Genomic DNA, 22,387 nt, shown 5'->3' with positions numbered 1-22,387 from the left:
ACGTTACACTTTTCCTTCACTGGATCTAAAATTCTCAAAGATTGCACAAAGCAGCTCCATGAAGACATGGTGTGGAGTAAAAGAACTCTGGCATCCTGTACAGAGCCCTGACACTGTCAGAACCTTTAAAGTAAGCTTTATAATCGGACAGTGAATAGACAGTATATAATGGAATAAAATCTATAAAGATCTGTGAAACGTTTCGTTTTCTGAGTAAATATCTGTGGCTTTGTGGTCTCTGGTCTGATGAACTGTCTTCAGCTAAATAAATTTCAGAAATGCATGTTATTAAAAAACATCTAAACAATAGAGGATCTTTTACAGAAGTCACATAAAGTTCATAAGAAGGTTCATAATGAACCGATGAAGGTTCATAATGAATAAGGTTCACTGAACCACTGACAATTATGTTTATGTTTAAACATTTTTCAATACTGTTTAAGCCATCAGTTCAACCTGATGAATCATATACATATGATAATCCCTGCAGTGGATCAACCAAGTTTTCATCCAGGCAAAAGAATGTATGTAAACAGGAAATAGGAGGATAAAACATTTCTCACATCACTGACAAAAAAATTCTCCAGGTAGGAATATTGATGAGTTGATGATGTCTAGAACACTAATTAGCATGTTTTTCCCCACGGATCTTTCCTCTCCGACTGCAATCGGTAATCAGCGAGGCTTTAAGACTTTGCCAGAGGACATAGTCGACCCTCACACCCCACACAAACACACACACACACACACACACACACACACACACACACACACACACACACACACACACACACACACACACACACACACACACACACACACACTGGAGCAGCAAAGATTAAAGCTCCAAAAATCTGTTCAGTTTCGCACTTACTGCAGAGGATATGTTTTATATTGTTAGACACCTGACATAAAGTATGAGGTAATAACACTTTTATAAGATACTAATGTTATGGAGAATGTAATGTTATCTTACTAAGTAGAGTTCAATGGAAGTTTAGTCTTTGAGAAAATTGTATTGTCGGGTAGAGAATATGTTTGGAAAGATGTTAGAGTTCTGGAAACATCATACAGTGGACCCTCTGAACCGCATCAGCCTCACCACATAGACGTAAAGCTTAAGACTGATGATAAAGATGATGATGAGGATAGTGATGCCGACAGGGGGCGCTACATCACTCTTGATTTAAAATTTGTACTTTTAAAAGGTCTTATTAACGTCGTTTTAAGCATTACTTTGATCATGTCATAGCACTGATTTGATTGCTCTGTTGATGATGATGATGATGATGATGATATTGATGCGTTTTGCTGTTATGTTGTATTGCTGTTACTTCATTTAGTAATAGTAGTAGGAATCGGAATAGTGAAGGAAATACTGTCATATTCAACACAGTTTGATTTCGAAATGCTTTTTATGACTGTCCCTTGTCAATTAACACTAAGGTAAAAAAATACAGAGAGAGAGAGAGAGAGAGAGAGAGAGAGAGAGAGAGAGAGAGAGAGAGAGAGAGAGAGAGAGAGAAACAGAGAGAGAGAAACAGAGAGAGAGAAACAGAGAGAGAATAAGTGAGAAAGAGAGACAGAGAGAGAGAGAGGGGTGAGTGAGAAAGAGAGAGAGGGGGGAGACAGAGAGAGAATGAGTGAGACAGAGAGAGAGGGGGGAGAAAGAGAGAGAGAGAGAGAAAATGAGTGAGAAAGAGAGAGAAAGAAGGGGTAAGTGAGAGAGAGAGAGAGAGAGAGAGAGAGAAAGAAAGAAGAAAGAGAGAAACAGAGAGAAAGAATGAGTGAGAAAGAGAGAGAAAGAGAGAGAGAGAGAGAGAGAGAGAGAGATGTATTGTGAAACTGCTACAGAAAGTTGAGTGAAGTAAGCTTCACCTCTACACCTCTACCTCTCCATATTGCTCTATTCTAAAACATAGAATAAGAGAAGTACAATATGTGGCCCAAAGAACAGAAATCGATTATCAATGTGAAGAAAATGAAAATAATAAATAATAATTGTAACATAATAAGAATAAAGAATAAAGTCTAACTAATGAGCAGCTGGAAGAGCAGCTATAGAGGATTATCTCGAGTTCTCCAGTGCCACCAGTCTCTACACTCATCTCTTTGCAGGGACAAATCTACATTTCAAAAAAAAGGAGGACACTGTTCTTTTTTTAGAGACCGTTTTTATAGTTATGTGTTCATTGATAATCAAGAACAAGAATATCTTGCAATTGTTGAGTTTGCCTCATTCCATTAGATTGCTAAAGAGGAACAAGTAAAGAGGTTAGAAAGGAGGAAGAATTGAACAAGATACTGATTATAAAAGGCTTTTGGAGATCTTCATTGGTGATGAGACTGAGACATTATTAGAAGAAATAGAGGCTTAGACAAAGTAGCTAGTTGGTAAGAAAACAACTCCCCTCTTGGACATCCTAGAGAATAAGCAGAGATATAGAGAGGAAAAGAAAGATGAGAGGAGGAAGTGGAGAGAAGAGGACCGAAGGGAGCGCAAAGAAGATGAGAAAGTAAAGAAAGCAGAAAAGGCACCTGAAAAATACAAGGACCAAGCTAAGGTGGAGCAGCAGAAGAGAGAGAGAGAGAGAGAGAGAGAGAGAGAGAGAGAGAGAGAGAGAGAGAGAGAGAGAGAGAGAGAGAGATGGGGTGCTATGTGTGGGCGGGCTTTAGGACCCTGCAGGTGCGCCGTGTTTTGTGTTCAGTAATGTGCAGTGCGGATCCTCATCCTCAGAGCGCGCGACCCTCCGCCGGACTCCCAGCGCGCACTTAATCTGCCTTTCTGCCTTCAGCGGAGCATCAGCAGCAGCCACAGCATCACCACCGCACCTCCATCCTGCGAGCCGGAGCGCACGAGCTCTTGAGCGTCTGAGCGCGTGCCACAGACGCCGCCCCGCCGCCCCCGGTGCTGATGGCCTCGTCAGCGAGCGGCACTGAAGAGGCGCGCGGCGCGGTGTCCTCGTCGGCGCCCACGCCCCTCAAGCTGGTGGGCCTGGTGTGCGTGTTCCTGGCGCTCTGCCTGGACGTGGGCGCCGTGCTGAGCCCCGCGTGGGTCACTGCTGACCAGCAGTATTACCTGTCCCTTTGGGAGTCGTGCGCAAAATCCGCCGGCGCGAGCGCGTGGCATTGCAGCGGCACACTGAACACGGGTGAGCAAGCGCTATCCACACACACACACACACACCACACACACACACAATAAACAAACAAAGCAAATCCTGGATATCAGTATAACGATATAATATCGATATCACGATAAAAACGTGTCACAGCATCGCCCGTATCCTGATATCACAACATCCTCGAACTTCAGTCATCATATTCTGCTCTTTGAAATCTTTATAGATTATTGTTGTTTACTTATTTTATAAAATCAAGTCCCAGCAGGTGAACAAGCTACTTCCTAAAAACAACAGATAACACAAATGACCTTTAATTGTCTTAAACATTTTTAAAAAATAAACTGACCGTTGTTTATGCAAATGAGGCTTCTTCTAATCAAATATGCACCAGTTTGCCTTCTTAATGAAAACAAATATTTAGTCAGTGGATCTTTTTAAGAAAAGTTTGAGTGATTTTTTTTTGGTGCATCAACAAAATAGCATCCACTGTTCCAGAAAAAATGGATAAAATCTGCTGTGAATCCAACAATTATCATCACTTCATCAATTTCGCTGTAATATCCTTAGGATTAGGGATAGTATGTGAAGTGGGTGGCGCTTAAAACTTAATTTAAAGTTTCTGATAATGTGGTGTTTGAAGAAATGCAAACAACACTTTTCTACATACAGTTCATGCAAAAATCTGCCCGAGATAAATTCTACATTAACTCTCATTATAACTTTGCTCTGCTACTTTAATAACTTTTTAATTATTTAAGGCAGTAATGCTCAGACGTGTTTTGTGAATATTTCCGGCTACACCGAGCGAGTTTATCGACATGATTATTAAGTTACAGCATCTGGCTGTATATCCGTGTATAGATCAGTTATTTCATATGTTTCTGATAAAATATTGTGAATGAATTATATCTAAATATTTCTGTGGACCGAACAATTTCTCAGACAATTCTGGGAAAATATCTGCATCGAAAATTCTATAAAGCATCTACAATGTAAAAAATTGACGTATTTCCGTTTTCCTGGACGGTCAGCGTCGGTCATTGATTGTGTGTCTGTGTGTCTTTCTGTCTTTATGGCTTTATTGATGAGAGAGTATCGTGTTACAGTGCTTCATCCCGCTGTCTGTCAGCATATCGATCAGCAAATATAAGATCATCCGGATGTAAACGCTGTCATTAGGTTGTGTCATTATGTTATAATATAAAATGTACTTCTACGTCCTCAGGCACTAAGTTGTCACTTCAGGGTCACACAGCTTCACAAAAATGGGAGAATATGGAAATGAGAGCATCCGCTGAGATTTCGACATGCTGTGAAACGCCTGGGACGAGCACGATAAAGTCTAAACCTGAGCTCTCTTTTGGTTCAGTTTTATCGGTACAGCACTTTTAATGAAAGACGTCATCACAAACCATCTCTATGGAAACCTGGATGCTTCCGAATTGTGAGAGCTGTGTGTTCACGTCTTCTTCACTTTAGGATAAAGTGATCTGGATTTTGGAGAATGGTCTGAAATGCGTTCAGTGAATCATCAGAAAATAAATTAGGGATGCCTTAAAAGCCGTTCTGGTATCAGGGATCCTTCTGATATTGTGCTGCTTCACTCCTCCTCATAAAGAAAACACCAGATAATTTTATTAGGATGGATTCCCTTTCCCTCACTGCACACTGACTACTGAATACTGAGTACACTAAGTAGTGAATGCTGAGCACATTGAGTACTGAGTACTGAATACTGAGCACCGAGTAGTGAGTAGTGAGTTCTGAATACTGAGCACTGACTCTGGATTCTGAAGTAACTTTGAGCCTGGAACAAGACTCTAAATGGATGAATTACTGTGACTTTTTATGGCACAATTTAAGTAAGAGCTATAAGGGACGTCTCAGACCATTCGGCGCTCGATGGGCCACAACACAGCATGAAATAATGCTGAAGAACTTCACTAAATCTAGCAGCCAGGAGCGCACCATGACTTAACCCTAATGAGGCCATATCTCAGGAGTGATATGGCCCAGATCTTAAAAGTTAGGACCTGAAAACGAACCTCTGCCCCAGCTTACAGAGGAAGGCTTTCTTTTTTACACCCTTACATGACTAAACTAATGCTGTTTGAACACTGGCTTTAACATCTGAGATATTTTAATCTTCGATCCTTTGATAACACTCTTTGCAGTTATCACAGCTAGCTTGTGAATCAGCTGCCGAAGTGACTCTTTATTATTAAGCGAATACCTCATTGAGAAAACAAATATTTTTTTGCAGACAGTTGTAGGCCTCTGAACACATCCCATATTTAGTTTAACAGGTTTAAACGGAATATTTCCAACGAGGAAATGTTTCCAGCAGGTGCTAATCACTCATCGCTACTGCATTTTCTGCTCCACTCTTTCTTTTTACTTCACCAGTCGTTGCTCTCGGACAATGTGGGAATGTCACAGCGGGCCCAGCTGGGATTTCTTTCTGCTTTTGTTGCCCTGAAAATGGGCTTTTTGTCAGGGTTCAGTAAGAAGGGAGGCTAACTTGGCCATGCTAACTCCCCCGAGACATTAGTGTGCACGCAGATTAGTTACCATAGTAACAAGTGGCCTATTTCCCACCGAGTTCAAGAAACTCAAGATACTTTGTTGTCGCAGGTTGACGTTGCTCGGGATGAAAGAAATGGATAAGAAGAGTGAATATGTGAGAGGTTTTAAAGGTTTAAGTTCAACATCATGTAAAAACATAAAACTTTTCTTTTCATTTCTGCTTTTTGTCCCACAAAAAAAGTTTAGTCAGACTCTAAACTCCCTGAGCAGTATAGACAGACCCAGAGCTGGAGTCAGAGCAAGAGCCGTATACATTCCAGAGCTTTATCGATCCGAGCCTCGGTATAATCCGTCACTTTTATTCTCGTATTTTCCCTGTGTGTCATGCACTGTGCATTAAACAAATCTCATTAGCTTTGCAATTACCGCTCGGCTAACGTGAGCCTCTACAGAGCGTCGTTATCGACTCGCAGACTTCTCGGCTTGTTCTGGATAGACGTTTGGGTTAGAGATTTGTTTGCATTAAGGATTAACTATTAAATTAAGGCATTAATATGCTCACACACACACACCCCACACACAAGCAGGAGGAATTTGGTTAGTGTGTGTGAGAACGGACTTTTTGTGCTGACGCAGAATGTGAAGCGCGTGTGTGAAGCGAGTTTCTGCTCTCCATAAGTGTGTGTGTGTGTGTGTGTGTGTGTGGACCTGTCCCTGTTTCAGTACTATTTTTAACACACCCTTGTCCGCTTACTGTCTCCACACACCGGTGCAACATATCCACATCATGACGTTTTAATTATGAAGTTAAACTCGTCTCGGGTAAATTTTCCTGTGGTTGGGGGGGTTGGGGGGTTGGGGGAGCTGTCGGGGCTTTGCCAGTTTTGAAACCTATTAGTTTTGATATGCAGATTACACTCATTCATGACAAAATGGTTCCAGCTGGAGAACCAGTGTGATGTGTGATATGCTAGTTGACTCTTATGGTAACGTGGTCGCTAAAATGACAACGCAGTACGTAACATAGGGAGAAGCTCGAACCAATCAAGACCGATATGCAAATTAATCTGACACTATTCCAAATTATACGACGAGAATTGCAGCTAGTTTGATCGTAAGCAAAATCATTGTTGTTATGGAAACATAATAAACAATAAAGTAATAAATAAGTGATAAATTTCTTTCTTCAGTTTGTCTGCCACTTTTATTGCTGGCTTAAAAAAGAACCGCAGTTTATTCAGGACCAAACTTCCACAAACAAACTTTAAATGCATGGCAAAAGTATTGGCACCCTGAAACAGCTGTGATTTCGTAAAGAGGGAAACGGGGAAGGGAAGTTTAGCAGGGCGTGTGAACAACAATATTGGAACACACATCGCATCTTCCTGGTGCCTCTCGTTCCAGCTTTTCATCACGTGTGTCGCTATGTTTGTATTTTTTCCTGCTCTCCGGAGTCTGTTCGATGGCCGCAGGGCGTTGCAGTAAGCAGATGAGATACAGATTTCACTAATTAACGTTCTGATTCTTATCAGCGTTTCCCCCTCTGTGATCCTGAAGGGTTTTTTTTTCCCTTTGGGATAAGATCTTGTTCCGTTCGAGTTCCTCCAAAATCACGTCTCAAGGTGCTTCAAAGACATCGCGTGAAAAAAACTTCAACAGCTGATCAGGAAAGACGATCTGAGAGCTCAGCCTCTGTTTTTTTCTCTTCTTACAGGAAGAGTGTGTTTGGCAGACTAAAAATCAACAATCTTAGACAGTAACATGGGCTTGTTTATCTTTCAAGCTTCACCATCACATGGACCACAAATCTGTTTAGGCATTAACGCCACGGAATAAAAGCGACTGCTTTATGGCAGAGGAAATTATGTCGTTCCTCAGGTCGAGCTTTATGGCTGAAGCAGGGGGATTAAAAAAAAATAGAAAAGGAAATGGCTTCAGAGATTCTTTAAACAAGAAGTCGTTAAAAATCCGTCTTCATTGATGATGCCATGTCCAGCATTTTCACACAGGACTCAGGGGAAATAAGGAAGAATGTAGGAATGTTCATTTCTTCAGGCCACAGGACCTGCTGGAGGATAAAAATAGGACTGGAATGTAGCGGGTAATATCAGTGGGGGACAGAAAACTAGATTCACAGCGCACTTTTGCTCTTCTCAGTTCAGTACAGTAAAACTGAGGAGAAATCCAAATAATGATCCAAGCAAATAAATAATTCCCTTATTATAATTTTTTTTTACATGTTTATTGTGCTTTTTGACTGTAAAAGAAATTTCACTCACCCCAAAGAACATCATCCTCAAACGATCCAGTTCATGTTTATATTTTTTAAACCCACAGATCACTTTAATCTCACTTCGGAGTAACTGAGGTTTCGGTGTTTTGGAGAGCTTTAAGAAGTAACAGTATAAAATTTCGTGCGTCACGTCCGAAGCTTGTCTTTCTCCATCAATCCACACTTCCAGAACACATTTTTTCTGCTGCTCTGCGCATCAGACCGACACAGACGAGACTAACAAGCCTAAAAGTCCTAAAAGGAGCTTCATTTACAAACATGGGTCATCCAAGACATTACATTAATGATGTAGTAGCTTAATGGTTAAGGTTTTAGGCTGATCAGAGGGTTGTGAGTTCGTATCCCAGGTCCACCGAGCTGCCTTTGCTGGGCCCCTGAGCAAGGCCCTTAGCTCTCAGTTGAATAAAATGTTATAAAAGTCTTATAAAAGCGTCTGTCAAATGCCATAAAATCAGATACAGACTTTATCAGCAGCTCCTACACATCCACCAAAGGGTGAATTTTTTTTAATGGTTCCTCAGCTCAGGAAAACATGTTGAAAATTTTTGTGTGGAGTTAAAATTTTAAAAGTTAAATATTTACCAGCACTTAGCTATGGTTAATCGATCAAAAAGTATATTAATGATACTTACTTATTTTATACACACACACACACACACACACACACACACACACACACGTCCTGATAAGGCACAAGGCACTGCTCCGTTCTCAAACACAATCTAATTAGAAGGAAGGAAAAGGTTTATTTGTCTGTCTCAAGGGTACGTGCTGGTCTGGGAACCAACGTGTGTGTGTGTGTGTGTGTGTGTGTGCAAAGAACGGAGGAGAAAAAAATGAAAGGAAGGAGAATGTGTGTGGTGAAATGGAGAAGTAAAAAAGAAATATGCTCAGGTTTCGCAGTGAATAAAAAGTAGGGGAATGGATGGATTACATGAGGAAAGATAACAATAATGTTGTGTAATTAACCACACGCACGCACACACACACACACACACACACACACACACACACACACACACACACACAGAGACTGCATATAAAGTATTTAAAATTGCCAGATAAAGGATTACTTTCTAAACTGCAACTACACATGCAGTAACTTCATCGCTGAAAGTCTCCTCTGCCGGTTGCCATAGTAACACTAGGATTTCTCAGCTAGCATTCTAAATCAGTTTTCTTGCTTTTTAAAATGACTCACTCTTTAGGGAATTTTTATTATTTTATTTATTAAATTCCTCAGTGTTTATCTACATCATATCATAGGAGATGAAGGAAAAGCAGTGTGTGTGTGTGTGTGTGCGTGTGTGTGCGTACGTACGCTTTTCTACAGATCACATGACCTCCACTGTCTTCACTCCCATTGGTAATCGCTGCACAGAGTCGCTCCTCATTTGCATAAAGTTCAACTTTTTAACACGCTCACATCCAGTCGCCAGGCAACGATCGTTTTTGTTCATGTCACCGTGTGATAAACGTCTCTGGGCACTGCTCACTGAGACCTCCTGTATTTGTGAAGGTAGCATAACCATCGGACATCGTTTATTTTCCCACAACAGCACGTCCTGAAGTGTTTTATTTCTCTTACAACAAAGCAACTTTTTTATGTAATTCCGAATACGTCATGCATTTTATCCATTTGTAGCTACGCTTAACATTTACATTTAGCAGCTACACACAGTGGGAATAGTTCCAGCTTGACCTCTGACCACTGACACTGGAGACTCCTTCCACACATCACACACAAACACATTTCTTCCATTTCGTCCTGCATGTGAACTTTGTGAATTTTCAGACGCGGACTTCATAAACAAGTCGGATCCTCACACACGTTAAACAGCCAAACCTCAAATATCTGGAACAACAAATGTCTCTATGTGCCGTTAGTTTTTATGCGCTTTATTTTTGAATATGACACCGCAGTACAGGAACAACCGATGCCCACAAAAGCTAAATTCCTGCTAATGTTTCGGCTAGTCTCTGAGGTCCGGCCGTTATTTCACAATTTGCTGTCGTTGGCTGCTTTGCTGTTAGCTCATGGCAGTTGTGGTTTGAGCGTAAAAGCTTTTTCTCATGCAGGAGCATCTTTGAGGATGGCGGTTGCAACATCAGCATCTTAGCATGATTTCTGCTCTGTGGCAGGATTAATGTCTGATTCACGAGGTTGTTAATTTTCATGGATGTCTGTTAGCGGTGCCGTGCTAGTCATAGCTTTGAGCAAAATGCTGTTTATGTGATACATTCATCCTCTTTCTTAGTAACTGACAGCATCATTAAAAGACTGTTTCACACCTCATTTCTCTGGAGATGCTGTGCTCTGTATGTTGGTATGTGTTCGACTGGGACTTAGAAAATGCTAAGACTTACACTACAGCTAGCTAGTAAGTAAGACAAAAAAAGCAAACAACTGTGGGTTATTTTTTACCACAGTGAAACCTTTTTACTGCTTCATCATGCTGGTATTACTGTATGATGTACGCTTCTGGAAATTTCTATTGTGCATTTTGAGACAGGACAGCAGACAGAAATCATAAAAGCTGAAGTAAAAGAAATGAGCTGTTTTTATTCACATTTAATTTATGCTTAGATATGCTAATTTACTTTTAGTTCTGAACACAAACAGGTTTATTATCTAGTTTAACATACTGTAACTCGCATGCGTGTCTGTAGAACTGTAGATTAGCTAGCTCTCTGTAAACGACATGATGTTCGATCTTTTCTACAACCCCTGAAATCCGGATCGAAAACTTTCATGCTGGCCATCATGGCAAACAGGACTGACATGTTAGCATGCTAATGTCTAATGTTAGCATGCAAAAAGATCTCCTGTCCTTTGTTTCTATATCAGAAAACAAGATGGATCCTGTTCTCGCATTAGGAAAGTGTTAAAGAGAATAATGTGTGTGAATTCTGGTGAGGAAAAAAACAAAATATAACCGTGAGTGACAATGTTTCCGAGCGAGTGAGATTAAATGCTTTATTACCCGTAGCGACTTAATTAGCAAGCTAAATTAGCTAGAGGAATATCCTGCTTGTTGAAGGGAGAAGCATCTTGCGTGTCATGGCCAGTGATGTCTCCTTTAAAGCCCGTGCTTTGTAACTAAAGCTGAGTCGGAAATGTGCTGATTCATTATTTAACCCTGTTAAAACCCAGATGGCTCGTGACCTGAGCTGTGATTTGAACGAAGCAGAAGCTTTAAAATGTTACAGCTCTTAAACCTGTCCTGAACATTCATTGTTTTTGCTTATATATTTTTTCACACATTCCTTCATCCCCACAGGAATGTACTGTGATTTCTGTTATTTCTTGTTGCTCATGGTTTAGTTTTTGTTACTGTTTCTTTGCTCCCTCCTTTCATCGACTCCTGCCCTGTTGACGTTGAAGTTTTCTCTTCTTTGCCGTCGGAAACCAGGTCTGGCATCTCCATTTCTTATGCATTGACTTCTTCTCCTTTTTTCATCTTGTCTATCGTCTTTTTTTCAGCACCCCTCCCCCCTTTCACTCGCTCCCTGTCAGCTCTCCGTGGAGGATTCGCTGCTATTTCTAGGCCCCACTTCAGTCGAGTGTCTTTAGAGTGCTTCTGAATAAAAGGCAGATGGAGAGACAGAGAAACAGAGAGGAAACAAGCGAGAGAGAGAGAGAGAGAGAGAGAGAGAGAGAGTAAGAGGGAGTGGAGCATCCATTATGTGACGCCCCATTTATCTGAACAGAGTCAGTGATAAGCTCTCAGTAGTGCAAGAAGGTTCACTGTTTTACAATTAGGGCGAAAACACTGTGTGTGTGTGTGTGTGTGTGTGTGTGTGTGTGTGTGGTTAATTACACAACATAATTGTTATCCTTCCCCATGTAATCCATCCATTCCCCTCCTTTTTTCTCACTGAGAAACCTGACCGTATTTCTTTTTTTTACGTCTCCATTTCACCACACACACATTCTCCTTCCTTTCATTTTTTTCTCCTTCGTTCTTTCCACACACACACACACACATTGGTTCCCAGACCAGCACGTACCGTTGAGACAGACAAATAAACCTTTTCCTTCCTTCTAATTCGATTGTGTTTGAGAACAGGGGAGTGCTGTATTAGGGCGTGTGTGTGTGTGTGTGTGTTTGTGTGTGTTTGTGTGTGTGAAATAAAGTCACATTTATATACATTTTGATCGATTAGCAAAAGGTAAGTGCTGGAAATTATTTAATTTCTAGTAGCAATGAAAATCCTTATGTTAGCATTTTTGGTGACGTTATAATATATATACACACACTGCATTCAGAAAGTATTCAGACCCCATTCACCTTTTTCAAAATTATGTTGCAGCCTAATAATATTTTTTATAATAATGATATAGAATTTTTCCCTCATTAATCTACACTCAGTACTCCATAGATGTATATAAAAAAAAGGTAATATTACATGTACAGAAGTATTCAGACCCTTTGCAACAGCACTTGAAATTTAACTTAGATGCCTCCCATTTCTCTCGATCATTGCTGAGATGTTTCTACACCTTGATTGGAGTCCACGTGTGTTAAATTAAATTGATTTTGATATGATTTGGTAAGGCTCACACCTCATAGCTGACAAAAAGCCAAGCCAGGGGGTCCCTGAAAAACTGCCTGCAGAACACAAAGACAGGATTTGCAAGGCACAGATGTGGAGAAAGGCTACAACAAATTTTTCAGCTTCACTGAGGATTCCTAAGAGCACTGCGCCTCTATAATTCTGAAAATAAAAACGTTTAAAACAACCAAGACTCTTCCAAGAGATGGTCACCAATTGAGCAATGGGGGGAGAAAGGCCTTAGTAATAGAGGTGACCAAGAACCCGATGATCACTCTGACTGAGCTCCAGGGATCCTGTGTGGAGATGGGACAAAGTTCCAGAAGGACAACCGTCACTGCAGCCCTCTCCCGATCTCTGCTTTGCCAGAGTGGCTAGAGAGAAAGTGCAAAACACATGAAAGCTCGCTAGATTTTGCAAAAAAGAAAAGTCCACTTCAAAAGTCCACCTGAAGGACTCTCAGACTGTGTGGAAAAAAATCTCTGGTCTAATAAAATCAAGATTGAATCAAGAAATCAAAACTTTTTGGGCTCAATACTAATTGTTATGTGTGGAGGAAACCAGGCACCACTCATCACCTGCCCAATATCATCCCAACAGTGAAGCATGGTGCTGGCAGCATCTTCAACATCTGTCTGGGTGCTTTTCAGCAGCAGGGACTGAGAGACTGCTCAGGGTATATATGTATAAGCTATACATAACTATCACTAAAACAAACTGGGTGGGCCACGCCCAAAAAAGACAACATCCGAAGTCGCTGCACTTCCACAAAAGAAAAGAAGAATCAGAGCTGTTGAAGACGATGAATCAACACGTTCTTACCGATCAGAATCCAAAATAACTGTTGTCATGGTTACCATCTTATGTTTGGGATCACTGAAGTCAGAAAAATTACAATTTTAAAACTGAAGCACGGTCACATTCACACTGTTTGCAGTTGACCCACCCGCCTGAATGAATCACGTGTCAGTAAAGAGCATCAGCTGAATATGACTCTCAAGCAGCATCACCGCAGAAAGCGGGTGTTGACTCACCTGAACGAGGATGTCCACGGAGCTGTTGAACACACAGAGCTTGTCCTTGCACTCTGACACACTTTTACATTAACCTGTCCATACGCACGGCAGCCGAGCCGAAAGTACGCAACATAAGCTCAGTAATCATGGACCCACCCAGAAACCAAGGCCAGTCTGGTGTCAAGCTTCACTTTCGCCATGGATTAAGTAGAGGCTATGCGGGATTAGGACCGGGCGAAGCCTGTCAGAACAAGCTGTTATGTGTTAAGTGTTTAATAACACACAGAGGATTACAGAGAAAGAATGCATTGTGTGGAGGAGGGAAAAGGTGCTGTCGTGTTTCTTAAGGTAATAATAAAAACCTGTACAACACTCCCCTTACCAGGTTCTCCAAAAAAAAGAACAATGTTGACGTAGGTGCTTCAAATGAAAAGTGAAAATTATATCTCACATATGTCAGCGTAAATTTAATCAACTACTGCACTCGTACTCTAACAGATGTATGTGTATGGTGTTTACAAACTCACTCAGGAGAATTACTATATATAAATACCAAGGTCTCCTGCACCGAACAGCAGTATAACACTCAGTAGTGAACTTTCAGTTCACAGGTCAAGTCTACTAAGCTTAACAGCTGCTCTCCCAGATCAGGTTCTGAGAGTGGGAGTCTCTGTGGGTGCCAGTGTTTATACCACCTGGGGTGACAATTCGGCTCCGATGTTTGTTACTGAGTTGGAGCACATAGAAGTATCAGGTCCTGATGGTTGTATCTCACACACCCTGAGGTAGATCTGGGTCTAACTGAGATGAGAGCACCGGCATTGTTGTGTGAAGACGTCAGGCCATGACGAGCTGAGCTTGGCTGTAACCACTCTGAATAGATGTGGCTCTATAAGCAAGTAGAGCCAGCTGAGGGGTCTGATGCCTTGTTCAGACAGTCTGATCTACACGTTCTGCCTCTCCATTACGTAGTGGAAATTTTGGGTTGCTAGTATTGTGTCTGAACCCTTAAGAGGCTGCAAAGGAAGTGCAAGCTTGTCCAGAAAACTGTGGTCCATTATCTGACATCAGGATTCTAGGAATTCCATGGCGGGCAAATGTTGACTTGGTTAAACTGGTTAATGATGTCAGTAGACATTATTGTGTGCACTACTAACAACAAGCAGATAAGTATGAATTCCCAAAACAAATAAGTCTTTGTGGATTTGTTGCTCTTGTTTACATGCCCTACAATTGAGCATCATTTCCTTTATTTGCTGAATGAGGACATGTTTGAGTAACATATGAGTGGTATCGTCCATCTCCTGACAAAAGTGTTTCCCTATGAGGAAGACCCTGAGCCTCTGACAGGCACATGTGAGTCCCGGAGCTTCTTTTTCCACTCGTGTGTATCTTTGTTCTGTCGCTGTTAGGGAGTATAAAGTATAAGCCACAGGTTTCCGTTTTTCCTCCCACCTCTGGAGAAGAACACCTCCCAGGCCAAATAAAAACACATCAGCTGACACTTTGGTGTCTCTATTTGGGTTGTACATAGCCAGCAGCGGAGAAGATGATAGTGCTGACTTAATCGTTTGGCAAACTCACGGGTCGGCTACAGATACACACAAGCCGCTCACGTTTATTAATATAAAAATATTTAACAGTCTACATGAGTGAGCACTTGTAAGATCAACTTTTATCTTGCCACAAAAGGCTCCAAACACATCTAAAGAATTGTTTTAGAATTTGTTAGGGGAAAAAAACGCTGTGAAATTCATTCATCGTAATCAAAACTCTGTTCAGTGCATCAAAGTGACTTGATCTGAATCAAAACCAACCACTTTTCGAACTGAAATGGAAATCGATAAATCATGAATCAATGAATCGATTTGCGGTCAGCATTTGATTTACACTTTTTGTTTGTGTTTGTGTTGCAGATTGGCAGATCGCAACATTGGCACTGTTACACGGAGGAGCCTTCCTCATCCTCATCTCCTTCATGGTGGCCCTGGTCTCTGTGTGCACGTGCAGCAGGAGGCGCTTCTACAGACCCGTCGCCGTCATGCTGTTTGCTGCAGGTGACTGGGATGCACACTCGTAGCACACGCTAGTTTCTGACTGGCTGGCAAGCGAAGCACTTCATACGTGGAGTTGCGTTGGATAGTTAACGATTTGTAATAGTACTGGATGTTGTAAGGCTTGTTACTATGACGATAAGCCTGTAAGCTCCAACCTGTAGAATCACTTATATAATACTATACACATATAATATTATTAAATATTTTGCCTCATTATTAAATCGAGGTCATTAATGTACTTGTGACTGCGAATCCTCGGATTAATGAGTCTCGTTACAGAGTTAAGTCTATGGAGAGATTTTTTAATTAAAGTTTCAATATAAGTTAGGATATGAGCTTTAATCACATTAGCATTCCCAACATAATTGCATGAGATAATATTTTAAACGAATTTTTTACGGGTCGATTCAAAATTGTCCTGCACACGATTTCTTTAGAGCTTAAAAATCATTTGAGCAGCAATGTTGTGAAAACAGGTAATTGAACATCAATAGCTAAATCGTGTGCTATTATGATTTCCTGATTCTGATTTAGTCAACGAAATTGTGAGTTTAGAAAACGTTTAATAACATATCTCGTCACAATAATCATCCGTCACCGATCATTAACGTTGATTTTAATGCTAGCTACAAGATAGACAGATATAAGGACGATTAGATTTTAAATTAAATCTTTAACAAAAGCAGGAAATAAACGTGGTATTTCGCTTGAACCTTGTAGTTAACAGTATGTGAATCTACTTGCTTCTGCTCATTGCTCAGATCGGCTTAGTGGGACGTGTCCTCGGGGCGAGAATACGTGGAAACAGGAAGTTTGTCACAGCGTCACACTCCCAGCATGCAGCTGCTTCGCTAATTAGTCTTTCTTAGTTTGCAAATTAATCACACAGACGTTCGTTTTTTTAAAGATTTCTTTTAAGTAGCTTTTTGATGTTCTTTGAAGTCACTCGGCTCCCGATTCCCTCCGAGGAGCAAAAAATTCCCTCTGTTCTCAACCTACTTTTGACTCTTGTTTGAATGACTCAAATTCTTTGTATCTGTTTAAACACACCCTGTGCACGACTGAATCCTCCTTCGTTTATACAAATCTCTGCAACTTGCCCTTCTGAGCTTTAATGAGAGGTCGTTTACGACAGGATAAGATAAAACCGCGATCATAAGTGTTTCTCCAATTTCCATGCAGTCAGAGTCGGCGGCGTTATTGCCGTTAGCTTTAGCACTAGATCTTTTTAGCTTCATGAGACAGATCGCCTTCTTGTAAAAGCTACAAGCGAGACATAGCTACTACCCCAAGGTTTTTAGCTAGCTGGACTTTATATATAGATACTGAAATGTCAGAATAAACTTTCATGTTATCCTTTTATGTTTTTGTCCCCTCCCCACAGTTGTCCTGCAGGCCTGTAGCTTGGTTCTGTTCCCCATCAAGTTCATCGAGACGGTCAGCTTGCGAATATACCACGAGTTTAACTGGGGTTATGGCTTGGCTTGGGGTGCCACCATCTTCTCGTTCGGAGGAGCCATCCTGTACTGTCTGAACCCCAAGAACTACGACGACTACTACTGACCCTGCTGCACGACTCCGCCCCTGTCCTTAACCCCTCCCCCACCGACACCCCTTTCCCAATCCCACCATTCCTATAAGCTCATGCACCAAACTTTTATTTGCTTCCTAAGACACAAAAACATGCAAACTGGGTGCAGAGCTCGTCCGATTCCGGGTCCGGATCTCACGTCTCACGCCACAAACGCCTCACGCCAACAAGCATCATCATCATCATCATCATCATCATCGTCTGTTTAGGTTCTATAAAATTCCTTTACTAAAGTGTCATTCCTTTGCATCTGTTCTCATCTCTCCATCGCATTTCCGACATCGCTGATCTGTCTCTGATCTTTAAGCGGCAGATTCACGGGGAGATCTATGGAAGCAGCCATGTGTCCATCCCTGTGGAGAGCTCCATCTGGAGCAGGGTTTAGGATTGGACCTGCTGCATGCGCACACACACACACACACACACTTAAGCACAGATCACACTGAGTGTGTTAGTGGGTTTCTGTAATGAGAAAGCACAACACAGAGCATATGCTATCCTTTGTTCACACTAGCAAGCGACAAATCGCTCATGGGTTTCCTATAAACCGAAAGATATACTAGCTAGCTTGATCTGCTTATTGCTCTGTCCAAGCTTTATATTTCTCTCTACACATTTAGCGAGTGGTGGTATCTGTCCAAGATGAGACGAAACCTCTGAGTTCTGAGAAATCTTAATTCAAATCGTGTCTTTGCATTTTGTAAAAAAACGAACAGCCTCATGGCGCTTTGCGGCTCGCTTGTGTGAACACAGGACCCTGGTCTGAGAACATGGATAGCATAAGAGGTTTTCAGAGTTCAGCAAGGTTGAGGATGATCAGAGGTGTTCCAGCGATTCTAATGCTTTAGTACCTCTTGGACATCACGGTGCAAAAGTCTGAGTGCAAAATTTTTTACCCCTTTTACACAAACGTAAAAAAATTATTTCCACAAGAGCTGAGATGACAGGACTGTGTCTAAAACGAGAGCCCTCTCAGCTAACTAGCGAGTTTTACACTTAAAAAAAAATCAAGATGTCTTAGATCTCTTCAAACAAACCTCGGTTTCTGTAATGTTAGCTTGCTAGTTCATAACAACTGTTATCAGTAACTGATAGCTAGATATATTTTAGCATAACTTTTTCTAACATTGGGTATTTGTTTATAGATCTAAAAATATCAATTCCCTTAATGTTAGCAGTTGCTAATATTTGTTAGATAGCTAGCTAGCCACATTTTAGCATTTCTTTTAGAAAATGGGACTTTTTTCCCTCTAAAATTAGCCAGCTAGTTTAGCTGTGAGGCATTTTGTCACGTTTGCTAACTAGCTAGGTCCTTTTGTATTGGGAGAACTTCTAGCAAATTTTCCTGGATGTTAGCAAATCAGTTTGCTTTGTTTTTGTTTAATTTTGTTAGATCTTTATTTTAGTGTATTCTGTAACAAATGGGATTTTTCTCTAAACATTGAGTGCCCAGCTTGCTATATTTATATTTGAATATGCACTAAGGAAAGACATTTTCTCTACTTAGCTATCCAGACGTGCTGTGAGACATTTCCTACATTGTGTAAACTAGCTAGCTAGCTTTATCAATACAGGGATAAGACCTACGGTACATTTGTAACTATAGCTAGCTAAATTTCTGTGGAGGTTATTGTTTGGGTGTATCTCTTCTGCTCTGGTGTATTTGTTAGCTAGCTAGCTATGTGTGTATTAGCATAACCTCTAACACTTGGGATTTTCTCTAGTTTGCAAACTAGATTTGCTGTGAGACATTTCCTAAATTTTCTTTAGGATTCTTTCTGTTAGAATGAATTTTCTCTAACATTAGCTAGCTAATTTGCTGTGGGCCATTTTTTACTTCTTTCTATCTATCTATCTATCTATCTATCTATCTATCTATCTATCTATCTATCTATCTATCTATCTATCTAATCTATCTATCTATCTATCTATCTATCTATCTATCTATCTATCTATCTATCTATCTATCTATCTATCTGTTAGTAGCAGTAACTTTTAGTGGTCTGGATCATCCTGTAGTTTGTTTCATGTTAGCTTTTCCCTCCTGTTTTGTGTATCTTAGCTAGCTAACTTTATTGGAATATCCTCTAACTAGATGGGATTTATTCAAATGTTAGCTAGCTAGATTTGCTATGAGACAATTTGAATGTTAGTTTATAGATTTGTAAATAGGATTTTCTCTCAGGTTAGCTAGCATGTTTGGCTGAGAGATGCTAATTGCTAACATCAGCTAGCTTTTCTGGGGATATCCTAAAATCTATTCATCAGATTTTTTTCATTTTCTTTTTTAAAAAGGATTTTTAGTTTTGTTTCTTTTTGGTTACATATTAGCTAGCTGAATTTTTAAAAACGTTTTCAATCCTGTAATTGCTGGGTAATTTTTTTGTTACCTCACTAGATTTGTATGGAAAGATTTTCATGAAAATCTTTTCCTCTACTGTTAGCTAGCTAGTTTGTCTGTGGGACATTTGCTAGAAGTTTATTTGCTTACAAAGATTTAATCTTGCTATTTAATACTGTGGGATGTTTTTTGTGCTAATTAGCTTGTTTGCACTCAGACATTTGGACTTGACTGTAGGAGGAAACAGAGATGACTTATGAAAGGGAATTTTATTCTGTGAGAAACCTGGAGGTCAACTGGAGCTTGGTGTTTTTTGATATATTACAGCATATTTTCACCAAAACTGTAGCTAATGTCAGGGTAATATAAGAAGATTATTGGTTAGAGCATGCTGAATGGAGCACCAATGGGTTAATTAGCTTTTCTGGAAATAACTGTGAGGTAATTAGTGCACATGTAAACAGTGCATTCACTTTATGATAAGTGTGTGTTATGGAAATATTAGGGCTAGCAGTGAATTGTATTGTTTTGTTTTTATTTTTTTAAATGTCAATCCAGAATCTGAAGCTACAGGATCGGTTTTAGCAAAGACTGAAATACAGCTAATGCTAAAATCCGATTTGATTATTTTGCTGTTCAGATTCTGGCATGTTCATCTCCCTCAGTGTTTTTTAGACTGTAGTCCTCTGTCCTGAGACTCGACTTCTCTTTTCTTCCAACTACAAAAGTGCGTTCAAACTGTTTAAATGTGAAAATTATCATCAAGTAAACATGCCAGTGTAAAACTTCGTAATAAAACTTCAGGAAATATTGAAATTTTAAATTTGGTAAATTCAGTATTTAAAAATTAAACATATAATTTAGAATTTTAGCAGTGTGAACAAGAAATATTAATTCACCTGCTTTCTGAGTGGAAGCTGTTTAATTACTACTCGTGACTCAGTACTCAGATCGAAGGTCAAGCCAAAAGAATATTTACTTACCAAAAAATTTGTAAAAAAAAAAAAGAAAAAAGAAAAATAATAAATTGGTAAATGTTAGTTATGATGCCGTTATAAACGCCTTACTCAGAGCGAGTTACACCATTACTAAATTGGTTTACTTTCAAACTATCATTTGACTATCATCTTGACTGTTGACATGACTTGGACTCTTATCTGGTGTATTTGATTGATATATATATATATATATGCATGCACCACTAAAATTTTTATTTCCTCGTAAACCTCAGGTTTCAAAATCCCAGTTTCAAAATTTTGCCAGAGTTTCCCAATGTAATCCCCGTCCATTTTGAAAAAAATCGAAACACAAAAATAGACAATAAAGTAAACTTAGAGGCAGCTGATTGGCTAAGACGGAGCCAGTTGTTTGTTTGGATGTGCGTCATCAAAAATAGTATGGATCTTAACTCTTCAGTGAAATTCATAATAAAAACATGAACAAAATTCCAATTCTGATTCAAGATGATGCTACCCGATCATTTCTTGTCTGCCGATTGGCTGAAATGCCGTCAAATGTTTACACTTCTGAAGGCTGCATAAATATTTTCAAACTACACAAACAGGAAGTTAACGAGCTAATTAATTACTTAATTTAGTGTTAAAGGCGGGTCTAGGGAATAGCTAGGAAACAATGACTACTACATTTAAAGACTTTAAAACAATCAACCATAAAGGTCAAAATATTTTCATTTCCAAATCCTAATGGCGCAAAACATGAACTCTTTACTGCTGACACGAGTCAGCTCGTACTGCCTACTGACCAGAAGCACAAACACTGCCCCGACCCACTGGGTGACGATTAAATCATCCACAACCACCACGTCAGTCACATCTCCATTCTGATTAACTAGAACAGCACTTCTGACAGTAGCACAGCTGCACATCACAGGTTCTAATTAATTCATATGTTTTAAGATGTTATTGTTTCCATAGAAACAAGACAGAGCAGTTTATGCCTTTTTTTGCGTTTTTTCCCTAACATGACAAGCTGTGTCCCCCCCCATCTTATTAACTTGGAGACCGATAAAAAACGTTGTTTATAATTTAAAAAACGATTAAAAATGATGTATCCCTTTTTAATAAAATGCAATTAATTATAATAAAAAATCTCATAATTGCCATCAAATTGCAGTGGAACAAGAGGAATAAAACCTCTTTTTTTGTCTGATTGCTCAACAAATGCACACACACAACTGAAACATTGACGCACTTGGAGAAAAGAAACTGTAAAAACGTGTAGAAAATGTGTGACGTTGTAGGAAACCTGTAGGTCTTGTGGTTTAACCGAGCCTTGCTAATAGATTAGCTTCTGATCAATAGCTCACCTGTCAATCAACTAATCTTACTGAAGTATTAATATTCAACACTGTTATGGTGGTGTAGAGGACTGTATTTCTTAGCACTGTCCATTTAATGTGTGTGTGGCATGAAACACCTTTTTTGTGAGTGCGTGTGTATGTATGTGTGTCTGCTGGGGGACTTTTCCCCCCCCTCAAATCCCTAAAATGCAGCTGTGACCTAAATCTGATTTCTATACACTAACAAAATAAACCAGTTTAAAAAAATTAACTCGTGCTGCTTTTATTACTTGAAAACAGGAAATGCGTCTACTGTGATCGGAAAGTCTCATTTCCTGTCAGCAAACGAGCGACGCCTCTCAGGTCTCATCACAGAGCTGATTAATGACAACACTTTAATTTTTCTTTCTTTCAGTTTTTTTTTGTCACTGATTTGGGGACATTTTTCCAGAACGGTCTGAAACAAGACGAATTTATCTAAGATTTCTGGGATATAATTGATCTGCTGTGAATAAAATGACCATGTTAAGGATCAAGTAATTATGATGTCATCAGCCACACAAACACACCAGAAAAGTAAAA

The 22,387-nt window shown here is 39.9% G+C and overlaps 1 protein-coding gene and 1 pseudogene across 1 annotated transcript; both read left to right on the top strand.

Moving 5' to 3' along the window:
• Positions 1 to 917: 917 nt before the first annotated feature.
• LOC113647405 lies at positions 918 to 2,918 on the top strand (annotated as a pseudogene).
• tmem47 (transmembrane protein 47) lies at positions 2,886 to 22,076 on the top strand. The gene is made up of 3 exons (XM_027154056.2): positions 2,886 to 3,152; positions 15,434 to 15,574; positions 16,959 to 22,076. Exons 1-3 carry the CDS (start codon positions 2,915 to 2,917, stop codon positions 17,135 to 17,137), a joined length of 558 nt encoding a protein of 185 aa, XP_027009857.1. The 5' UTR covers positions 2,886 to 2,914; the 3' UTR covers positions 17,138 to 22,076.
• Positions 22,077 to 22,387: the final 311 nt, after the last annotated feature.

The sequence above is a fragment of the Tachysurus fulvidraco genome, chromosome 14 (assembly GCF_022655615.1).
Source record: "Tachysurus fulvidraco isolate hzauxx_2018 chromosome 14, HZAU_PFXX_2.0, whole genome shotgun sequence".
NCBI classification, from domain to species: Eukaryota; Metazoa; Chordata; class Actinopteri; order Siluriformes; family Bagridae; genus Tachysurus; species Tachysurus fulvidraco.
This window is presented reverse-complemented; position numbering and strand designations above follow the sequence as displayed.

Excerpts from the sequence above, each read along its gene's own strand:
- tmem47 (XM_027154056.2), top strand. The coding sequence starts at position 2,915 with ATGGCCTCGTCAGCGAGCGGCACTGAAGAGGCGCGCGGCGCGGTGTCC. Across the intron at positions 3,153-15,433 it reads CAGCGGCACACTGAACACGG|ATTGGCAGATCGCAACATTG; the intron begins GTGAGCAAGCGC and ends TTTGTGTTGCAG. Across the intron at positions 15,575-16,958 it reads CGTCATGCTGTTTGCTGCAG|TTGTCCTGCAGGCCTGTAGC; the intron begins GTGACTGGGATG and ends CCCTCCCCACAG.